Genomic DNA, 19,484 nt, shown 5'->3' on the forward strand with positions numbered 1-19,484 from the left:
TGGCATTCCCTGGCTTGTAGATGTATCTTTACATAGTGTCTTCCCCTGTGTGTCTCTGTCTCCATGTCTGTTTTCCCCTTTAAAAGATGCCACTCAGAAGGGATTAGGACACTCCCTACTCTCTGGTGGTGCAGTGGTTAAGCACTCGGCTGCTCACCAAAAGGTTGGTGGTTTGAATCCACCAGCTGTTCTGTGGGAGAAAAGATGTGGCAGTCTGCTTCCCTGAAGATTTACAGCCTTGGAAACTGTCTCTGTTCTATAGAATCACTATAAGTTGTAATTGGCTCAAAGGCAACAAATGTGGTTTTGGTTGGGTTTACTCCAGTATGACCTCTGTCTGAGGCTGGGTTCTCTAGAGAAGTAAAACCAGTGAAGCATCTATATGTACATATATATGTATATATATAGAGAGAGATTTATTATCAAGGAACTGGCTCACGCTGGCTGGAAAGTCACAAGTCCATGGTTCAGGCTGGAGGCTTCTCCTGACTCACACAGCTGCAAGGGCTGGCAAACCTAAGATTGGCAGGTCAGACAACAGGCCTCTGGCTCATAGGCTGCGAAGGCCCACAAATCCCAAGATTGGCAGGTAAGCTGCTAGCTCAAGTCCAAACTGGAAGTCAGATGAACAGGTGCCAGCTGCAGGATCCAGAGCAAGCAAAAGCCTGTGAGCCTTGCCAGAAAGTCCACGTATATTGGATGCGGGCCACACCCTCAAGGATACACCCTTTCAGCTGATTGGCTACTGACAGAAGATCCCATCATGGAGGTGATCACAATATATCAGATTTCATCATGGAGGTGACTACATCGTTATATAACTTCCAAACTACATCATAACTGCCAAACTACTGAGAATCACAGCCCAGCCAAGTTGACACATAGCCTTAATGATCACAACCTCCTTAACGTAACTGACAACATCTTCAAAGAAAAACCTATTTCCGAATAAGGTCACATTCACAGGTATAGGGGTCAGGACTTCACCGTAACTTTTTGGAGGACATGATTCAACCCACAACAGTATTAAATTTTTTTTAAATTGTCAAATAATACCCTATTGTATAGATACACCACATTTTGTGTGCCCATGCATCACTCGGGCATTTGAGTTGTTTCCACATTTTGGCTATTATGAATAATGCTGCTGTGAACATTCACGCAGTTTTTGTGAGGATATATGTTTATATTTTCTTGGGTATACCTAGGTGTGGAAATGAGGATAACATGATAGCTCTATATTTAACCTTTTGAGGAAATGCCAGGCTGTTTTTCAAAGCAGCTGCACTATTCTGTATTCCCACTAGCACTATACGATAGTCCCATCTCTCCATATCCTCACCAACGCTTGTGACTGTCTGTTCCATTATAGCCATCCTAGTGACATGAAGCAGTATCTTTTTATGGTTTTGATTTGCAACTCTCTGATGGCTAACGATGCTGAACATCTTTTCATGTGCTTATTGGCCATTTGAATCTTCTTTGGAGAAATGCCTATTCAGATCTTTTGCTCATTTTAAATCTGGGCAGTCTTTTTATTTGAGTTGTGGTTCTTTATATATTCTGAACACAAGTGCCTTATTAGACACAGCGAAACCTGTGACAGCCGGAACTCGATGGGACTGCCTTGTTTTTCCAGGTGTCTCAAATCTTGCACCTGACAGTGCAGTCTTACCACTTTTTTATTGCATATTTTAGTGGAAAATATTTGAGTTTTCCTTCTGTGACAGGTTTTACTACATACAAAAAAAAAATTTTTTTTCTGTGACAGGTTTTACTACATATGGCTTGCAGATATTTTCTCCCATTCTGTGGGTCTTTTCACCTCCCCCCCTCCCATTGGGAATCCACTGTTTATCATTTATAACGTGTTCCAAAAGCACTACAGAATATTTTTTAAATATCTATAGCTCATTTTATATTACTACTAGCATGTGATTATTAAATTCTCTCGAACTGTTGATGGACTGAGCTCATATGGACTGAGCTCATAACGAAACAATGCCAACTGGAATTCTCGCCAATGAAGTGAACAACGGAAGCCCTCTACTCTTTTCAGAGGTTCAGGATTATTCCCTTAGAAGCTCTGTTTGTCAATCATGGTTGTGGGTTTCAGTAACCTGTTAGTCACCCAGAACAAATACACATTGATAAGGGGTGGATTAAAGAAATCCAGTTCCTGAAGCAGCCACTTCTTAGCAGCTGCTGCTCTGAAAACTGCCGACAGTTGCACAGGAAGCTCATCAGCTCAAACGCACATCAAGCGCTGTAGCAGCTCAGAGAACAGACGACCTCAAAGCGAGAATTAGGTATCAGGACTGTTCTTCCTCTGCATTTCTTCTCTCTGGCCTCAACTGCACTTCTGCTCCAACTTCTGGAAAACCTACCCTGTTTTTCCTTCTTTAATTAAGCAGGGATGTTTGAAATGCTACAGGGAAAGAAGTCTCCTTCCCCATAAGCAACCACTTCCCCAAAGTAAGGATGTTCTGCCAAACTGATTCCGCATTTCTGCTGCCCCCTATTGGATCAGAGGTCTCATGCTTTTTTAGTGGAAATGGAGTTCCCCGGGTGGTGCAAACAGTTAATACGCTCAGCTCCTATCCAAAAGGTTGGTTTGAGTCTACTCAGAGGTACCCTGGAAGAAAGGCTTGACAAGCTACTTCCAAAAAAATAAGCCACTGAAAATCCCATGGAGCACTGTTCTACTCTGACATATATGGAGTTGCTGTAAGTTGGAGTCAACTCGATGGCAACTGGTTTGGATGCTAGAAATAAACTATTATTCATTTTCTTCTGCTGCCTCTTTTCCTGCTATTGTGTCAGTAGGTTCTTTCTTCTTCTTCTTTTCCTCTTTCTTATAGCTGCTCTTTTTATAACTGTGGAGGTTTACGTTATAAGAAAGAGAAGGGTAGGTTTGGTAATTCAAGGTCTTGGGCCAGCACAAAACAACCATGTTTAGGGCACAACACAAAAAACAGAGAGAAAAGAGATATAGTTCTTTACTAACTGGATGTATCATGAGCCCAGTTTTACCCTGTGACCTGTAAGTGAGCTAGCTAGACTTGCACTATGGGTTGGTTCTGGTTAATTTCTGACACTGGCTAATAATGACATTCTGTAAGCAATTTTGAAAAATAAAAATCAATATGCCCAACAAAGGGTGAAATGAACAGACATGCTCTGATGATGTCACAGCCAGACAGCTGGCAGTGGTCATATGCGTGCCAGAAGGGGAACCTAGTGTTCATGTTTACGATTACTTTACCACTTTATAGAATTTAAACACTGTGGAAGAGTTACATAAATACAATTTTTCTGAATGATGTATGAAGCTCAAATAAAAATTAGAGCTTCTGAGAATTCTAAAAAAGGATTTTCTAGTTTCCTTCTATTCCTAGTTTGTTGAGTGGTTTTACATGAAGCGGTGCTCGATTTTGTGAAATACTTTTTCTGCGTCTATTAAGATGATAATTTGCAAGATAAAAGCAATCCCCAAACTAACAGACCCCCCCAACTGCAGATGCGCCAATTAGTTGGGCATTATGTAACAGGCAGATCAAAGCCAAAATTAACCCACCAATGGTGCTAATGTCAAGAACATGAAAGCTGATTAAATTGTGGTCAGTTTAATGAGAACTTGGCGAATGCCTACGATATTTGTTGAAGAAACTACTACTAGTTGTTGTCTAGTCGCCCCCATGTGTATCAAAATAGAATTGCGCTCCGTAGAGCCGGATTTTTTTTCCCCATAATTTATTTCTGTTGTTAACACACACCATTCCAACAATTTCTACATATACAATTCAGTGACATTACATTCTTGGAGTTGTGCAACCATTTTCACCTTCCTTTTCTGAGTTGTTCCTCCTCCATTAACATAAACTCACTGGTCTTTTGAAATACAAAAAAGTTCTAATTTTGATGAAGTCCAATTATTTTCTTTTGTTGCATCTGCTTTTGGTGTAGATCTAAGAAACCACTGTCCAACCTAAGGTCACAAAGACTTACACCTATGTTTTTGTCAAAGAGTTCTATAAGCTTAGTGCTTACATTTAGGTGTTTGATCTTTTTGAGTTAATTTCTGCATATGGTATTCCTTTACATGTGGATATCTAATAATGGTCCAGCACCATTTGTGGAAAAGACCATTGTTTCCCCACTGAACTGTCTTGGCATCCTTGAGAAAATCAACTGGCTGTAAATGCAAGGGTTTATTTCTGCACTCTCAATTCTGGAATTCTATTTCATTGATCTATATGTCTGTCCTTATGCTAATAACACAATGTCCTGATTACTGTAGCTTGGTAATAAGTTTCTAAATCGAGAAGTGTGAGTACTCCAACTGTGTTCTTCTTTTTCCAGATTGTTTAGGTTATTCTGGGTCTTTTGCATTTCCATACGCATTTGAGGATAGGCTTGCCAATTTCTGCAAACTGCAACGAAATTACAATGCTATTATAAATGAAACTGTTTTGTATTTAGTCTGTTCATTGCAACTTTATAAAAATTAATTTTTGTACACTGATCTGGTGTCCCTGTAATCTTGTTGAAATTGTTTAATAGTTTTTTAGTGGATTCCTTAGGTTTTTCTATATACACGCTTGTGCCATCTATAAATACAATTTTACTCCTTCCTTTCTCTTCCAGATGCCTTTTATTCCATTTCCTCGCCTAATGCCCTGGCTAGAACCTGCAGTACAATGCTGAACAGAGGCAGCAGGAGAGAACATCCTTGTCTTGGACCTGATCTCAGGGGGAATGCTTTCAGTCTAAGTACGATGGTAGTTATGGGTTTTCTGTAGATGCTTTGAGGAAATTTCGTTTGAGCGGTTCTATTACAAAGGGATGTCGGATTTTGTGAAATGTTTTTTCTGCATTTATTGAGATGATCATGTATTCTATTGACACAGTGTATTACATTAATTGACTTTTTTATGTTGCACCAATTTTGCACTCCTGGGATAAATCTCACTTGGTCACACTGTATAATCCTTTTTATATATTGCTAGATTTGGTATGCTGGTATTAACATTGAGGATTTTTGTACCTATATTCATATTCTATATGCATCAGAAATACTGGTCTGCAGTTTTCCACTTGGGGGACCCAGGAAACCCACCCCAAGTACCTTGATTGTGCTCGGATTCCTCATTGGCCACTCGCATCAGGGCATCCAGCACCAAAGCATTGTCTAGCCATGTGTACCACTCTTCCAACTCCTGAAGGAAGCTGGCTGTGCCTGTTGACTCTGATACCTTTCGAGTTGCCAGTTTGCAAAGCCGTTCAACAAAGCCAGGGATGCTGAGAAGGGCCGCTGCCGGGGAGAGAACGAGAGAGGGAATTTTCAAATTAAAGGCCAGCTAAACCTAATCTAAAGTCTTCAATGAGCAACTTGCTTCCCATATACATGACAGGACTGGTTCTTACTCTGACAGCAGCTAGTTGGAGCTGCCCTTTTAAAATGAAATGCCAACCCAAGACAAAATGAAAATGAAATTACAGAAATAAGTTAACTTTTTAGGAGGTGCAGGGAAAACTGGCTCTCTCATATCTACTGTGGGAATATAAATAAGAATAATCTTTGTGCCCTAAGTTTCTGTGTTTTTGAGCCAGCAGGCCCATTTCTGAAAATTCATCACAATAACCAGTCATGTATACAAAGATACCTGTAAAATGGTGCTCTTTGATGTGATTTCTGTAACAACAAAATGGTATGATAACTAAGTGCTCATCAATAGCAGACTGATTAAATACAATGAGATATAATATAGCCACTAATAACCCACACATCTTTATACAGTGACTCCAAAAAAGATGTTTAAATTCAGTTGCTAGAGGAAAAAAAGTAAATTCTCAAACGGTATTGGTTTGTGTCCATTTTCTTCAAAAATTTAAATATCTGCTTCTTTAAAATATACACATAATACACACATGAATGAAGAATGGAAAAATATTCGCCAGGTTATTTACTGTGGCTGTTTCTAAAAAGGAGAGGAAATAAATGCTCCTTTTAAAATGACTTATAATTTTAATTTTTCTGTAATATGTACTAACAGATAAAAAATAAGCATTTTTTTTTTTAAGTAAAGAAAGAAACTGACAAATTACCTAACTCCTATTTCTGACAATCCCATTTTACTTATACCAATCACCAAGATGGCAATTCTCATCAACATAAAAGAACATAATAAATTTTAGAGGCAAGGAGACCTAGATTCAAATTCTGCATCTGTCATTTAACCTTTTTTAAGATGAAGCAAGCATCTGTATCTATCTGCTTATATATGTACTAAATCTCTCTGGCAGGATGTAAAAAAAAAATTGACAGCAGTTGCCACAGACAAAGAGAACTAGGCCATCGGGAACAAGAGTGGGGGGGAAATTTTCAGTGAACACTTTTTGAAAATTCAGATTTTTTAAGCCATGTGAATGTATCACCTAATAAAAAATTAATAACTGAATAGTTCATACTATCAAAAAATTCTTTCTTTTTCACGTGACAATGTTATCAGAGGTTTTTTGTTTTTTTTTGTCTTTTTTAGGTCATTATTTTATAGAAACATTGAAATATATGCAAGTGAAATATATAATTTCTGGGATCTGCTTCAAAATAATTCCAGGTGAGGCAGGGAGGAGTAGGTAGGGATAAAGATAAAACAAGATAGGTCATGAGTTGATCACTGTTGAAACTAGGTGATAAATACATGGGAGATCATTATATTCTTCTTTCTACTTTTATTAAGTGTGAAATTTCCCATAATGAAATATTTGAGAGAGAAATAAAAGTAAAATTCAAAAGCATGTGACATCAAACAGAATTCTTTTAAAGATAAATTAGAACAAGTAGTAATAAAATGAGAATACTGCCTCATTTTAGTTATGAGGATTATATGAAGTCATATGAACTCAATGTCCATCACAGAGCTTGGCAAATAATCTTGATCCCCTTTTCATTCTCCATAACATTAATGAGTGGTTACAGAATATTTCACTTCACTCAAAAAAAAAAAAAAAAAAAAAAACTAATCAAAACTACATTGAAATACCGTTATTTTTTGAAATACCATTTTTTACTTATCTGCTTGGCAAATATCAAGAAGTCTGATAACGCCCTATCTGGGGAAGGGTGCACAAAAAATAGGCACTTTCATGTACTGTTGATGGGAAGGTGAACTGATGATTTCCTTGGAGAGTTAATTTGATACCTATCTATACTTAAAATGTATATCACCCTCCATACACAGGTTGCTCTCTATAGAAACAAAGACATGAAAAAAACCAGATTTCCATTAACAGGGGACTAGATAAATAAATTATAGTATGCCCATATAACGGAATACTACGTACCTGTAAAAAGCAATCAGATTATTCTGTATGTACTGGAACGGAAGACTGTATAGGATAAAGTATAAAAAGCCAGGGGCAGAGTTGTGTCTGTCTTACATTACCTGTACCAACAGGAAGGAGCCATGCAAACACACACACTCACACATTCATGTGATGTGACTGTACAGACTATCTCTGCAGACACACGAGGAGCCGGGAATAGGGGACGAACTTTCTCTGTACACCTGCTACTCCTTCTGTATTGTTTGAATTTTTTAAAAAACTTTAGGTGTGTATTCCTTTTTCTAAAAATAAATAGAAGGCTGGATTCTGCGTGAAAATCTTCACATATCTGACCACAGCTGGTTTTTTATTCTTATCTCAAACCCAAGAGTAAATAGCCCCAGTTTCTTTAACTGTTCCTCACAGGACCTAGTCTCCCTATTTCTGTATACTAACACAGTATATAGATGGGATCTACCCAACACTCAGAGCTGGGGGTGGGGGGCTCTGACTTCCCACCCCAGAGATCCCCAAGCTTTTTGAGTCACTCATCTCTTGAAAAGCTGATGAAAACTATAGATCCTCTCCCCAGAAAAATCACTGGCCCAATTATACTCAGCAATTTACATATAATCTCAGGGAACTGACACTCCAGCACAGTCCTTATAATTCTCAGAGCTTTATTAATAGTTATCATACAACTTGTGAGAACTTGTGGGATAGTTCTCAGAATCCCCACGAGGACTCCATCATTGTTATTAACTGAGTTCCAGAAAGACAGCATAAATCATTATTTGGCTAGGCAAGAAAACTAGCTTACTGTTGAAACTTACTAAAAATAAACTTTTTGGCAATATCCTACAGTATTCAGCTTTCCTATAGTATTCAGCTTTCCATACCTCCATTTAAAAGGATTTAGTACTGAAGTTCAATTAAAGAACGACAACCCTGAGGACTAAGATGTTTCTCATCCACTCGTGATTTAACTATGCTCACTGGGGCGCCTGACTACAGAAAAACGTGTGCGCGCAAGGGGGCAGGGAAACAGGAAGAAGTATGGCCAGAGAGGTGGGGAAGGGCCAGCCCCTGCACAGACTGATGTGCTAAACTACAACGTTTAAGCTTTATGCCAAAAGCTACAAACACACAATCGCATGGGTTTGTCATACAGATATAAAAGTGAGCCTAGATATTTTAGACTTTAACAAAATCTCCCCAATCCAAGAAAACTAGGCTTCGGGTTAACTTAATTAAAAAATCCAATAGACTTCTCATTCCCCAAGGATGCTGGGTAATGCTGGTTTTACTCGTCAGCCCTTACAAATATGTGTGTGAAGGTAATGGATACTAACGGGGTAAAAATGATTGGCCAGGTTCCATAAGGGAGAAACCGTAAGATGAAGGTCACTCAGCGCCTCAGCACACACAGGTAGCCGATACTGGACCTACCTTGCCCTCACTCTCCTTATTAGTGCAGAGGAAGAACTCACTTCCATTCCACAGGGCTGTCCGGGGGAGCCAACAAAGTAACTTCCATGTAAAACAGATTGCTCAGTGTCTGCAACACTTTTTCCCAAGTTGTTGTGCGAACCCTAGTTCAGAGTGACCCACGTGTGCCAGAGCGGAACTGGGCTCCCAAGTTGTTGTGTCAACCCCAGTTCAGAGTGACCCACGTGTGCCAGAGCGGAACTGGGCTCCCAAGTTGTTGTGTCAACCCCAGTTCAGAGTGACCCACGTGTGCCAGAGCGGAACTGGGCTCCCAAGTTGTTGTGTCAACCCTAGTTCAGAGTGACCCACGTGTGCCAGAGTGGAACTGGGCTCCCAAGTTGTTGTGTCAACTCTAGTTCAGAGTGACCCACGTGTGCCAGAGTGGAACTGGGCTCCCAAGTTGTTGTGTCAACCCTAGTTCAGAGTGACTCACGTGTGCCAGAGCGGAACTGGGCTCCCAAGTTGTTGTGTCAACCCCAGTTCAGAGTAACCCACGTGTGCCAGAGTGGAACTGGGCTCCCAAGTTGTTGTGTCAACCCTAGTTCAGAGTGACCCACGTGTGCCAGAGCGGAACTGGGCTCCAAAGGGTTTTCAATGGCTGGTTTTTTGGAAGGAGATCACCAGGCCTTTCTTCTGAGGCACCTCTGGGTGGGCTCGAACCTCTGCCTCTTCCGTTAGCAGCCTAGCACGTTAACCATATGTGCCACCCAGGAATTCTGTCTGCCACACAGCAGGTGTTTAACAAATGTTAGCTTCTGTCAGTGAGTGTATATGTGTATTTGAATCAGCTTTAAAGTATAATTTAGTTGTAAGATTCACATGATTTCAAGAATGTGTATTTTATAATTTATGAAATGAGAACTTCCCAAAATTCATAAAAAAAGAGGGAGAGAGGAAAAAACCCTACACAGACCAAGAAAGGCCTTGATATATGGGCACAGAAGAAAAACAAGCCTGGATGGAGAACCACTGATCTGGGTCCATAGAGTCCACATACTTATGTTCTTACGTATGAGTAGCATGTAAAATTACATTCCCTAATAACCTAGAAGGAAACCCTGGTGGCACAGTGGTTAAGTGTTACGGCTGCTAACCAAATCAGTAGTTCAAATCCACCAGGCACTCCTTGGAAACTCTACGGGGCAGTTCTACTCTGTCCTATAGGGTCGCTATGAGTCGGAATTCACTCGACGGCTACAGGTTTGGCTTTTTTTTTTTTTTTTTGGAATAACCTAGAAAGCACGGTTATGAACATCTGGTGTTCTTAACTAAAACTAGGACGTTAACAAAGTTAATGGAGGACTCATATTCAGTATGAAGAAGGGAGACTGCTGTGAAGCACTCAGCCATTCTGCGGAGCTGGTCCTGGGAATGCACACATCCAGCCAATGGAACGTCAGAAAGAAAGTATTGTTTCCAGAGCACCATGAGGACGGTCCTGGATGGGCATGGTTTTCTACTGCTGCTTTTTAATGATAAATTCTTATTATTTCATCTTGGCTAATCCTAAGTATCCAATGATATGTTTCTGCATCAACAGCATGTCTAGCCTGTTAATTTTCAAGAACTAACTTGCAAGATACACAAATATTTTAGTGCCAATACATGTACTATATTCATATGGCCAAAACAGATACATGCCTCATTTCCCCAGTCGGCTTAGGCAAGGAGACTTTATCAGTAGGACAGAGTTCGTTTGTTACTGAAAAGCAACAGGTAGGGCTAGATGACACCGAACAGTTTTTTTTTTTTTTAATTAATGTATTTAATTTTAAAACAATATATAAAAACATACACAAAGAAGTCGTACTTCTACTGCAATGCCATCTACCCAGTTACCAGTCAGCTCCTAACAGGTAACCACTTTAGGTTTCCTGTACACCCTTCAGTTTCTTTATGTATAGTGTATGTATATGAGAAACCAAATACATGGTCTTATCCCTCTCTATCCCGACTGTCAATACAAAAAGTGTATTACACACACTGTTCCGTATTTTCCTTGTCATTAATATATCTTGGAAGTCTTTCCATATCAGTACATAGAAATCTTCCTTTTTTAAAGCTATACAATTTTCCATTATATAAATACTCTGTAATTTAAGCAGTCTATTGTTGATAGACACTTGGGCTGTTTCCAGTCTTTTGTTATTATAAATAATGTTGTAAGGAGCAGCCTTACACATACATCATATCTATAAGATAAAGTCCCAGAAGGGGTTTCATGGACCAAAAGGTATACATACGCATCTGTGATTCTGACAGACCAACAGGGGCTCCCAACTTTTTTGAGGTCTGGGCTCCTTCAAGAATCTGATGAACGTTATGGACTTGGCCCCCGCCAACTAATGAACAGATGCGGACACACACAAGTTACAAACTCTAAGTGGACCTTAGGAGCCCTCCATGGATTAGTCTCTAGAGATATGGGAAAAGATACTTCAGGAAGGGGTCTCAGAGCTACAATCTCAAAATTCTAAGAACTTGGAGACTTTACCTTGGTTGATTTCGGCTGCAGAAGGCCCCAAGCTCAAGCTCTTCTTCTGCTGCGCATTTTTGGCAAGAAGTGTGTGCTTGTCATCGTTCCCTGTATCCATCTCCGAAATGGTGACAGCCAGAATCCGGCAGAAATTAGCAAGCTGCTGCTGATCGAAATTGGATACTAAGGAACTCAGATTGGGGACTTCATCTAGTCGGATCATCTCCTACAGAAGACATAAACAATACCTATGCTTAGTTCATTCCAGAGATTGGTAAAGTGTGCCCCTCTTCTGCACTCCCTAAGAATGAGGCTTAGTAGCTAGGCCACTTAGGTTCAAATCCCAGCTCAGCAATTTGCAGCTGTGCGTTGTTAGGTAATTTATGGAGCCTCTCTCAGCTTTGTTTACTCACCTGTAAAACAGAACTAACAGTAGTACCTACCTCATAGGACTGGTCTAGGGACTAAACACTAGGCATCACTGTTTCTCATACTTCACTACCTTTGCTCGTGTAGCTCATTTTGCCTATTAAAAAAAAATGCCTACCACTCAAGTTTTATCAAATCATAAACTGTCATTCTTATTACAGACTTTTTCTTTTTAAAATATAAAATATTTCAAATATAGCTGAAGGCCCCTGTGTATCCTCGCCTAATCACATTCCTACCCTTGGAGGTGACCGTTATCTTGAGCTCTGGTTTATTACTCCCACATGCTTTTATACTCATATTTCCATTAAAAATATGGCATTGTTTTACATGCTCAAGGTTCACATGAACAGTATCACAGAGCCCTGGTGGCACAGTGGTTAAGAGCTCAGCTGCTAACCAAAAGGTCGGCAGTTCAAATCCACCAGCTGCTCCTTGGAAACCATATGGGGCAGTTCTATTTTATCCTACAGGGGTGCTGTGAGTCAGAATTGATTCAACAGCAACAGGTTTCATACTAATCATTGGGTATCTTACTTTTGATTCAACACTGAGATTTGTCTAACACTGATACAAGTAGCTCTAGTTCGTTCATATATTTTATTCTACAATTTAATCATTCTCCTTTTCACGCATATTTAGGTGAATTACAATTTATCACTACTAAACAATGTTGCAATGAACATTCTTACAGGTGTCTGCTTGTGTCCATGTGCATGTGACCAGTTACCTAGAGTGGGAGCGGACATTCTCATCTTTTTCCTGGCTTGAATAAAAATATTTCCAAAGATTCAATGTTAAGTTTAATGTGTGCTTTAAGTTTTAACAGATAACCTATATCAAGTTAAAGAATTTTATGGAATGCTTTTTGTCATTTGGTTATGTTACCATTTTTTTCCCCACAATTAATGTCTGCAAGCGTCATATGCTCCACGAGCTTTTCTGATTTTGAATCATTCTTGTGTACCTCGGATAATCCCTGCTATCCTTCACTCCACTAATTTATTTAACTTTCACTGGGTTGGGTACTTCTCTATGACTACACAAATCATACGGTCTTCTGTGTGTCTATTCCTGCATCTCTCTCCCAAATAATCTGCCACTGCCTGGAGAGAAGTTACGTCGTATCTTCTCTCTAGAGCCTAAAGGGATGGCGCATGGCAGAGTGGGTGCCAGGAAATGTGCACTGAACAAGCGAATGATTCCTAGATGCCCCCAGGAATCCTACTCCCCTGGTAATGGAGGAGGACAAGAGCTTGCTGTGGAGGGGGCTTCTGGGAGCAGCTTCTTCCACCTCTGCCTCTCCCTTTCCCAGTACACAAATGTCAGCTTGCTGTTATTACTGGAAACTGACTTTCAGCCCATTGGGTCCTCTGGCCCTGTCTAAATCAGCTTAGGGATCCCAAACCAGGACCCAACACTCCCAAAACCCGTTTCTTCTCCCCGCCCCCCCCGTCCATGATTATGGGGTATATTAGGGAAGTAACAGGTTACAAATCAGGATCAGGTTTAACTTGGAAGTAACAGAAACTACCCAGGAGGCAGGATACAGATCGTCAATCAGGAAGCCTATTTCTTTCATTATGTTTTAATTTTTGTTTAATATTTGATGCATGTTACAAAGCATAACAGAACAGCTGTGTTTGCTTTCCCTATGGCATCCCCCGCCTTTCTGCTTATGGCCTGCCATTAAAAAACAGTTTTATCTCATATATCATTTTGTTTTACTCATTTTTGAGCTTTATAAAAATGATATACACAGTCTTCTGCAACTAGCTTCTATCACTATTCTCTGATGCAGCCATGCTGTTGCCTACACCAACTGTTCATTCCTTTCACTAATTCATAGCATTCCATTGTGTGAGTACATTTATCCATCTCCTGTTGATGTATGGTAGACTTGGCTTCAGTTTTCTGCTGTGAAACAATGATGCTATAAACGTTCCTAGGTGTTGGATGACCTGTATGCAAGTTTTTCTTGGGCAGTGGCTTCCAAGCTGTTCAGACAATGACCAGGAGTAAGAAACATATTTTTCGTCACAATTCAATACACATAAATGTGTGAATATATAAATACATAAATACATGAAACGAAACTTCAAAACAATACTTACCCTTACACAACATACTTTGAGCTCTTCTATTTAGCTAATGGACCCACTGATACTTCTTGGTATCAATGTAGTGTTTTCATTTCTAAGAATCACTGTTCTAGGACTGAGCTTTCCAACCAGTGTGCCTGGACAGAGGTAAAAGGTGACCTGTGCCAGAATACTTCATGCCTCAGCCCTTAGGACAGTGCTTTCTTAGGTGCTGGGTCAGACAGTATGTGAATGTTCAACTACAACAGACAGCATCAGCAGTATGCAAGCGTTCTCGCCAGTCTACATTCTCACCAACATTGGCGCGCGCTCTCTCTCTCTGTGTTCTTGATGCACATTTCCCTGATTATCAACAAAGTTAAGTATCTTCTGTTTGTGCACCATTTGTTTCTCTTCTGTGAAATGCTTGTTCATATCACTGCCCATTTTTCTACTGGGTCTTTTTCATACTGATTTGTAAGAATTTATACATTACAGATACCAATCTTTTGTAACCATGGGTTCTTTGTAGTGTCTATCCCCCTTTCAAACTGCACCAAGGTACTCATAATGTCAAGCAGACCCATTACTATTTCCGGCAACAGAGAAAGGAGAGAGAAGCCCCGAGAGGGCAAGTGGGCAAAGTTGTGAAGGAGCAATCCTAGACTCCTCTGCTGAGATTGCCAGGGAGTCTGGAGTTCCCGCCCTGAAGGCCCCCTCCACATACTGGCAAGAGCACCCAATTAGAGAAAAATAACAAAGCCTTTTCATCAAGGGCACAAAGGGTCTGTCTGGGGCCTGCACACATCTCAAGTGTGTTCCTACAGACAATAGGTCATTTGTACTTCATCTGCCTGGGTGATAGCAAGCAGGGCCTAAGGAGAGTGCAGCAGGAAGATGGAAATAAAAGCTGGGGTCACCACAATGCATGTGGATATCCTTCTCCTTAAAACAAAACCCCCAGGAGGCTGCTTCTGCCTCCTCAGTGATAAGAGAAAGGAATCTGTCAACCTGCAACCAAAATGAAGGGCTGGGAAGCAAGCTCCAAATTCTACTAGGCACACTACAGAAAAAAATCTAACAGTGATTCTCTATAACAGGGTCTATGGATGTATTTTTTTTTTTTTTTTTTGCAGGGTCGGGGGGTGTCTCTGAGTTCTTAATGAAAATTTTTAATTTAATGCTTTCATTTCAATCACAGTTTTTTTTTTTTTAAAAGCATATTCTAGCTCATTTGAATGTGCACCTTATGACCAAGTGGAAGGATTTCAGTGCTCACATTTGTGTATTCTACCGTGTTGGAGACAATTAACCAACTTTAATTGTTGACAACTAATGAGAAAAATACAGGTGGACTTAATAAGTTAAGGTCAAACATCACCACATATACTAACGAATGAAGGTTTCTCAGCAGTTCAAATATAGAGAACTGGCAGGAGTCAGGAGTTGCCACACAGCACACAGCAATAAAGAAATGCTAACAAGAATTTCCACCATAGCAACTAGTGGGGAGTAATTAGATTTCAGCAAAAAATTAGCCATCACATTAAATTAATGAAATCAACCTGAATTTTTGAGTTTTAGAATTAGTTTGATTTCAATTTATATGTTTGCTTAGGTTTTATAGCCACATAAGACCCATTAGTATAACAAGTAGAACCTAGTTTTATACTTGAATATATTTAAGTAGCACTATAAAAATGATTTAACACTAGGAGTATGGAAAATTTTTTCTTTTAAATGGGCTCTGTACGTAATCTCAGTTTGAGAATCCAATCTTCTGAGACACTCTCCCCTCCTACCAAGACATACACCTGCCTGAGAACACAGCTTACCTTTTTAACACCCAAAATATCTTCAATGAGGGTTGCTGTTTGTAAGAATGTCTTCTTACTTGTCATAAGTGTAAACAGGAAGATCACAAAGTCATTCTTTTCTGCCAGGCGTTTTGTAACGCCTTCCGTCTGTCAAAAGGGAGAAGGGGAGAAAAGGCAGAATAGGTTGTGACCACAGGATAAAATATAAAGCCAGAGGCACATCCCTTTCAGAACCCCACCTCTGAAAAGCCAACGAAGCTGGGATGTCATGAGTTAATCGTAGGAAATAACTGTAGACTCTCCACTCATGGTACAAAAAGCCTCCTGGTATCCAAGCGATACAACTGGGAGACCATTCTGGAGCTGGAGATGAGAGAAAAACAGGAGGCACCTGCCTCAGTTGGCCTATGAAGTCTAAACTTCAATTGCCTCCATTTGGAAAAAAGACTAAAGTCATTTTGAACAGAAATCAGTGACTAACATGAGTAATTCCATTTAGAGCTCAATCATGGTCAGAACTTAACACAATGAGATGGTGTTTCCTAGAAGGGCTTATATGAGGCTATTCCCAAACTTGAAATCAAATAATGTTTGAAGCCTGGACTTCAACGGTCAGACCCAAGTTCTAATTCCAGCTGTGTGATTTTGAGCGAATCACTTCTTTTTGCACCTCGATTTCCTCATCTGTAAAAATAGTCACCTTGTAAAACTTCGAGAGGATTTAACTAGATGGCGCACATAAAAGGCCCAACAATGTCCAGTAAGTCTCTCCTCTAGCCTATGGTCAAACGGATCTTCTTGGAATCCTCAAAAGCCTTCCAGTTTCCTTTGCTATTCAGTTAAGTCCCATTCTTCTGCCTGACATTCAAAGGTCCTTCAAAAAGGCCACAAGGTACCTGTTCAAGACAGTCTCCTCGAGACGTAGCTTATGCTGGCGCCAGGCTGAACAGCCTGCTGATACACCCATGCACACAGGTCTGTTTCCTACTTCTACTACTTTGTCCCTCCTTTTAGGAATACCCTCATCAACTCCATATCTATTTGTTAAGTCCTATATGCACATTCAATCCAGCAATCACGCACCTAAGTATTTACCTAAGTGAGATGAAGATATATGTTCACATAAAAACCTCCACACAAATGTCTACAGCTGCTTTATACATAATTGCCCCAAACTGTAGCAATCAAGATGCCCTTCAACAGGTGAATGGGTAAACAAACTGTGGTACATCCATACAATAGTGTATTATTCAGTATTAAAAAGAAATGAGCTATGATGCCACAAAAAGACATGGAGGAACCTTAAATGCATACTGCTAAATGAAAGAAGCCAGTCTGAAAAAGCTACATACGGTATGATTCCAACTATATGACATTCTGGAAAAGGCAAAACTACAGAGACAGTGAAAAGATCAGTGGTTGCCAGCGGTTCAGGGGAAGGCAAAGGTGAACAGGTGGAACACAGAGCATTTTTAGGGCAGTGAAACTATTCTGTATGAATCTGTATTGGCAAACACACGACATTACGCAATACAAAGAGTGAACCCTAATGTGAACTATGGACTTTAATTAATATTGGTTCATCAATTTTAACAAATGTACCACAGGAATGCAAGGTGTTAACAGGAGAAACAATGAGCAGAGGGGTAGGGGTAAATGGTAACTTTCTGTACACCTAAAATTACTCTAAAAAATAAAATCTATTTTTAAAAAATCCTATACACCAATGTTTAACCCAGTACCATTTACAATACAGAAATATTTGAGGCAATATAAATGTATATCAATATGGAACAAATACATCAAGTATGCAATGTCCATCCTATGGAATACTATGTCACCATTAGAAAAGATGATATAGCTGAATCTTCATGATTTTTGTAGACTAAAAAATATTGACCACAAGCAGTAGTTACATACATACTTACACATAGCACAAAGTTTCAAAGTATTTGTAGCAAATTGCTGATAGTAGTTTAATCTGGTTAATGGGATCATAAATGATTTAGACTCTGTATTTGGGTCTTATCTGTATTTGCTAATTTTTTTTCAATCAAGAATAAGTTTAGTCGTCAAAATTAAAAACATGTGCCTCAAAGGACTTTATCAACAAAGTGAAAAGACAACCCACAGAGAATGAGAGAAAATATTTAGGAACCATATATATGAAAAGGGTCTAATATCTAAAATATATATAAAACTCCTAGAATTCAACAACAAAAAGACAAACAACTCAATTAAAAACTAGGGGAAAAAAAAAGGGCAAAGGACTTAAACGGACATTTCACCAAAGAAGATACATGAATGCCAATAAGCACATGCAAAGTGCTCAACATTATTAGGTATCAGAGAAATGCAAATCAAAACCACAATGAGACACCACTTCACCCCCACTAGGATGGCTATTATCAGAAAAATGGGGGAAAAAAAGTGTGGCAAGGATGTGGAGAAAGCAGAATCCTCATTCATCGCTATGGAAAGGTAAAATGGTGCAACCACTCTAGAAGATGGTTTAGAAGTTCCTCAAGTTAAACTTATTGCAACCAACATCACAAAGTAACACGTGCATAAATTTTTTAATGAGAAATTAACTTGAGCTCTAAACTTTCACCTAAAGCACAATGAAAGAAAAAAAGCTAAACACAGAATTACAATACGACCCAGCAATTACACTCTAGGTATATCACCAAAACACCTGACAGCAGGGACTCAAACAGATACTGGTATGCCAATGTTCAGTGAACATACAGCAGTATTCACAACAGTCAAAAGATGGCAACAACCCAAGTGTCCACAGATAGATGAACAGAAAAACAAAATGTGGCACATACATACAATGGAATATTACTCAGCCGTAAGGAGAAACAAAGTTCTGATACTTGCTAAGACATGGAGGAACAGTGAAAACATTATACTAAGTGAAATAAGTCAGACAAAAAAGAACAAATATTGTATGATTCCATTTACATGAAATAGCCAGGCTAGGCAAATGCATAGAAACAAAAGTTTATTAGTGTTTACCAAGGGCTAGGGGGTGGGGGTAATGAGGAATTACTGCATAAAGGGTACTGAGTTTCTGTCTGGGATAATAAAAACCTTCTGGAAACGGGTAGTGGTGACAACCACACAACATGGTGAATGCAATTAATGTCACTGAATTGTACACTGAAAAATGGTTAAAATGGCCAATTTTTTGTTAGATATATTTTACCACAATATAATTAAAAATATTTGTTTTGTTATTCATGAAATAAACAAATATCAAACACGGGAATGGGCAAGCCTATCAACTCTTCAAGACGTTACCATGTTCAAAAGGTCTTCTTTGACCTACCTCACATATGGCACTCTTTTTCCTCTGAAGTTTCAGGGACCTGATCTGTATAGTCCAGACCCTTCACAACACTCTCCCTCTCCTCTTCATTCCCCACCCCAATCTCAGTTAACTGTGAGCTATTTGAGGGCAGGACTATATCTTATTCATCTCTGTATCCTTGGTGTCTCCCAGCAGGCCTGGAACATGGCAGGTATTTATCAAATGTTAGCAAGAAGACTAAGACAATAAACGAGGAGTATGAGGGAAGTCAAGGGAACTAGGTAGTGAGAGACCTCAAAAGTTAGGTCCAAGAAGGGATTTAAAATTGCAGTACTGCTAGCCTAAACACACACACAAAACACACCACACACACACACGTGTGTGTGCAAAATACATCCTTGCTACCTTTGGCAACCAGTGGGCTTAGTGGCTTTAATGTTTCTTCATTCTTGTTCAGCCTCTAAACTGAAAAAGTTTCTCAAGGCATACTGCAACAAACATGACTTCTCTTTAAAGCATTTCAACTGTCAGACAAACACATTTTGGTA

The 19,484-nt window shown here is 39.5% G+C and overlaps 1 protein-coding gene across 3 annotated transcripts in view; it reads right to left on the minus strand.

Moving 5' to 3' along the window:
• Positions 1–19,484, minus strand: part of TRPC4AP (transient receptor potential cation channel subfamily C member 4 associated protein) — an 82,576-nt gene that overhangs the window by 18,373 nt on the left and 44,719 nt on the right. For all 3 annotated transcript variants that reach the window (XM_064276012.1, XM_064276011.1, XM_010591634.3), the window contains 3 exons: positions 15,639–15,767; positions 11,312–11,519; positions 5,129–5,314 (listed from right to left, as the gene is read on the minus strand). In XM_064276012.1, coding sequence (XP_064132082.1) covers positions 5,129–5,314; positions 11,312–11,519; positions 15,639–15,767 — 523 coding nt within the window. The remainder of the gene's footprint in view (positions 1–5,128; positions 5,315–11,311; positions 11,520–15,638; positions 15,768–19,484) is intronic.

The sequence above is a fragment of the Loxodonta africana genome, chromosome 24 (genome assembly GCF_030014295.1).
Source record: "Loxodonta africana isolate mLoxAfr1 chromosome 24, mLoxAfr1.hap2, whole genome shotgun sequence".
Classification (NCBI taxonomy): domain Eukaryota; kingdom Metazoa; phylum Chordata; class Mammalia; order Proboscidea; family Elephantidae; genus Loxodonta; species Loxodonta africana.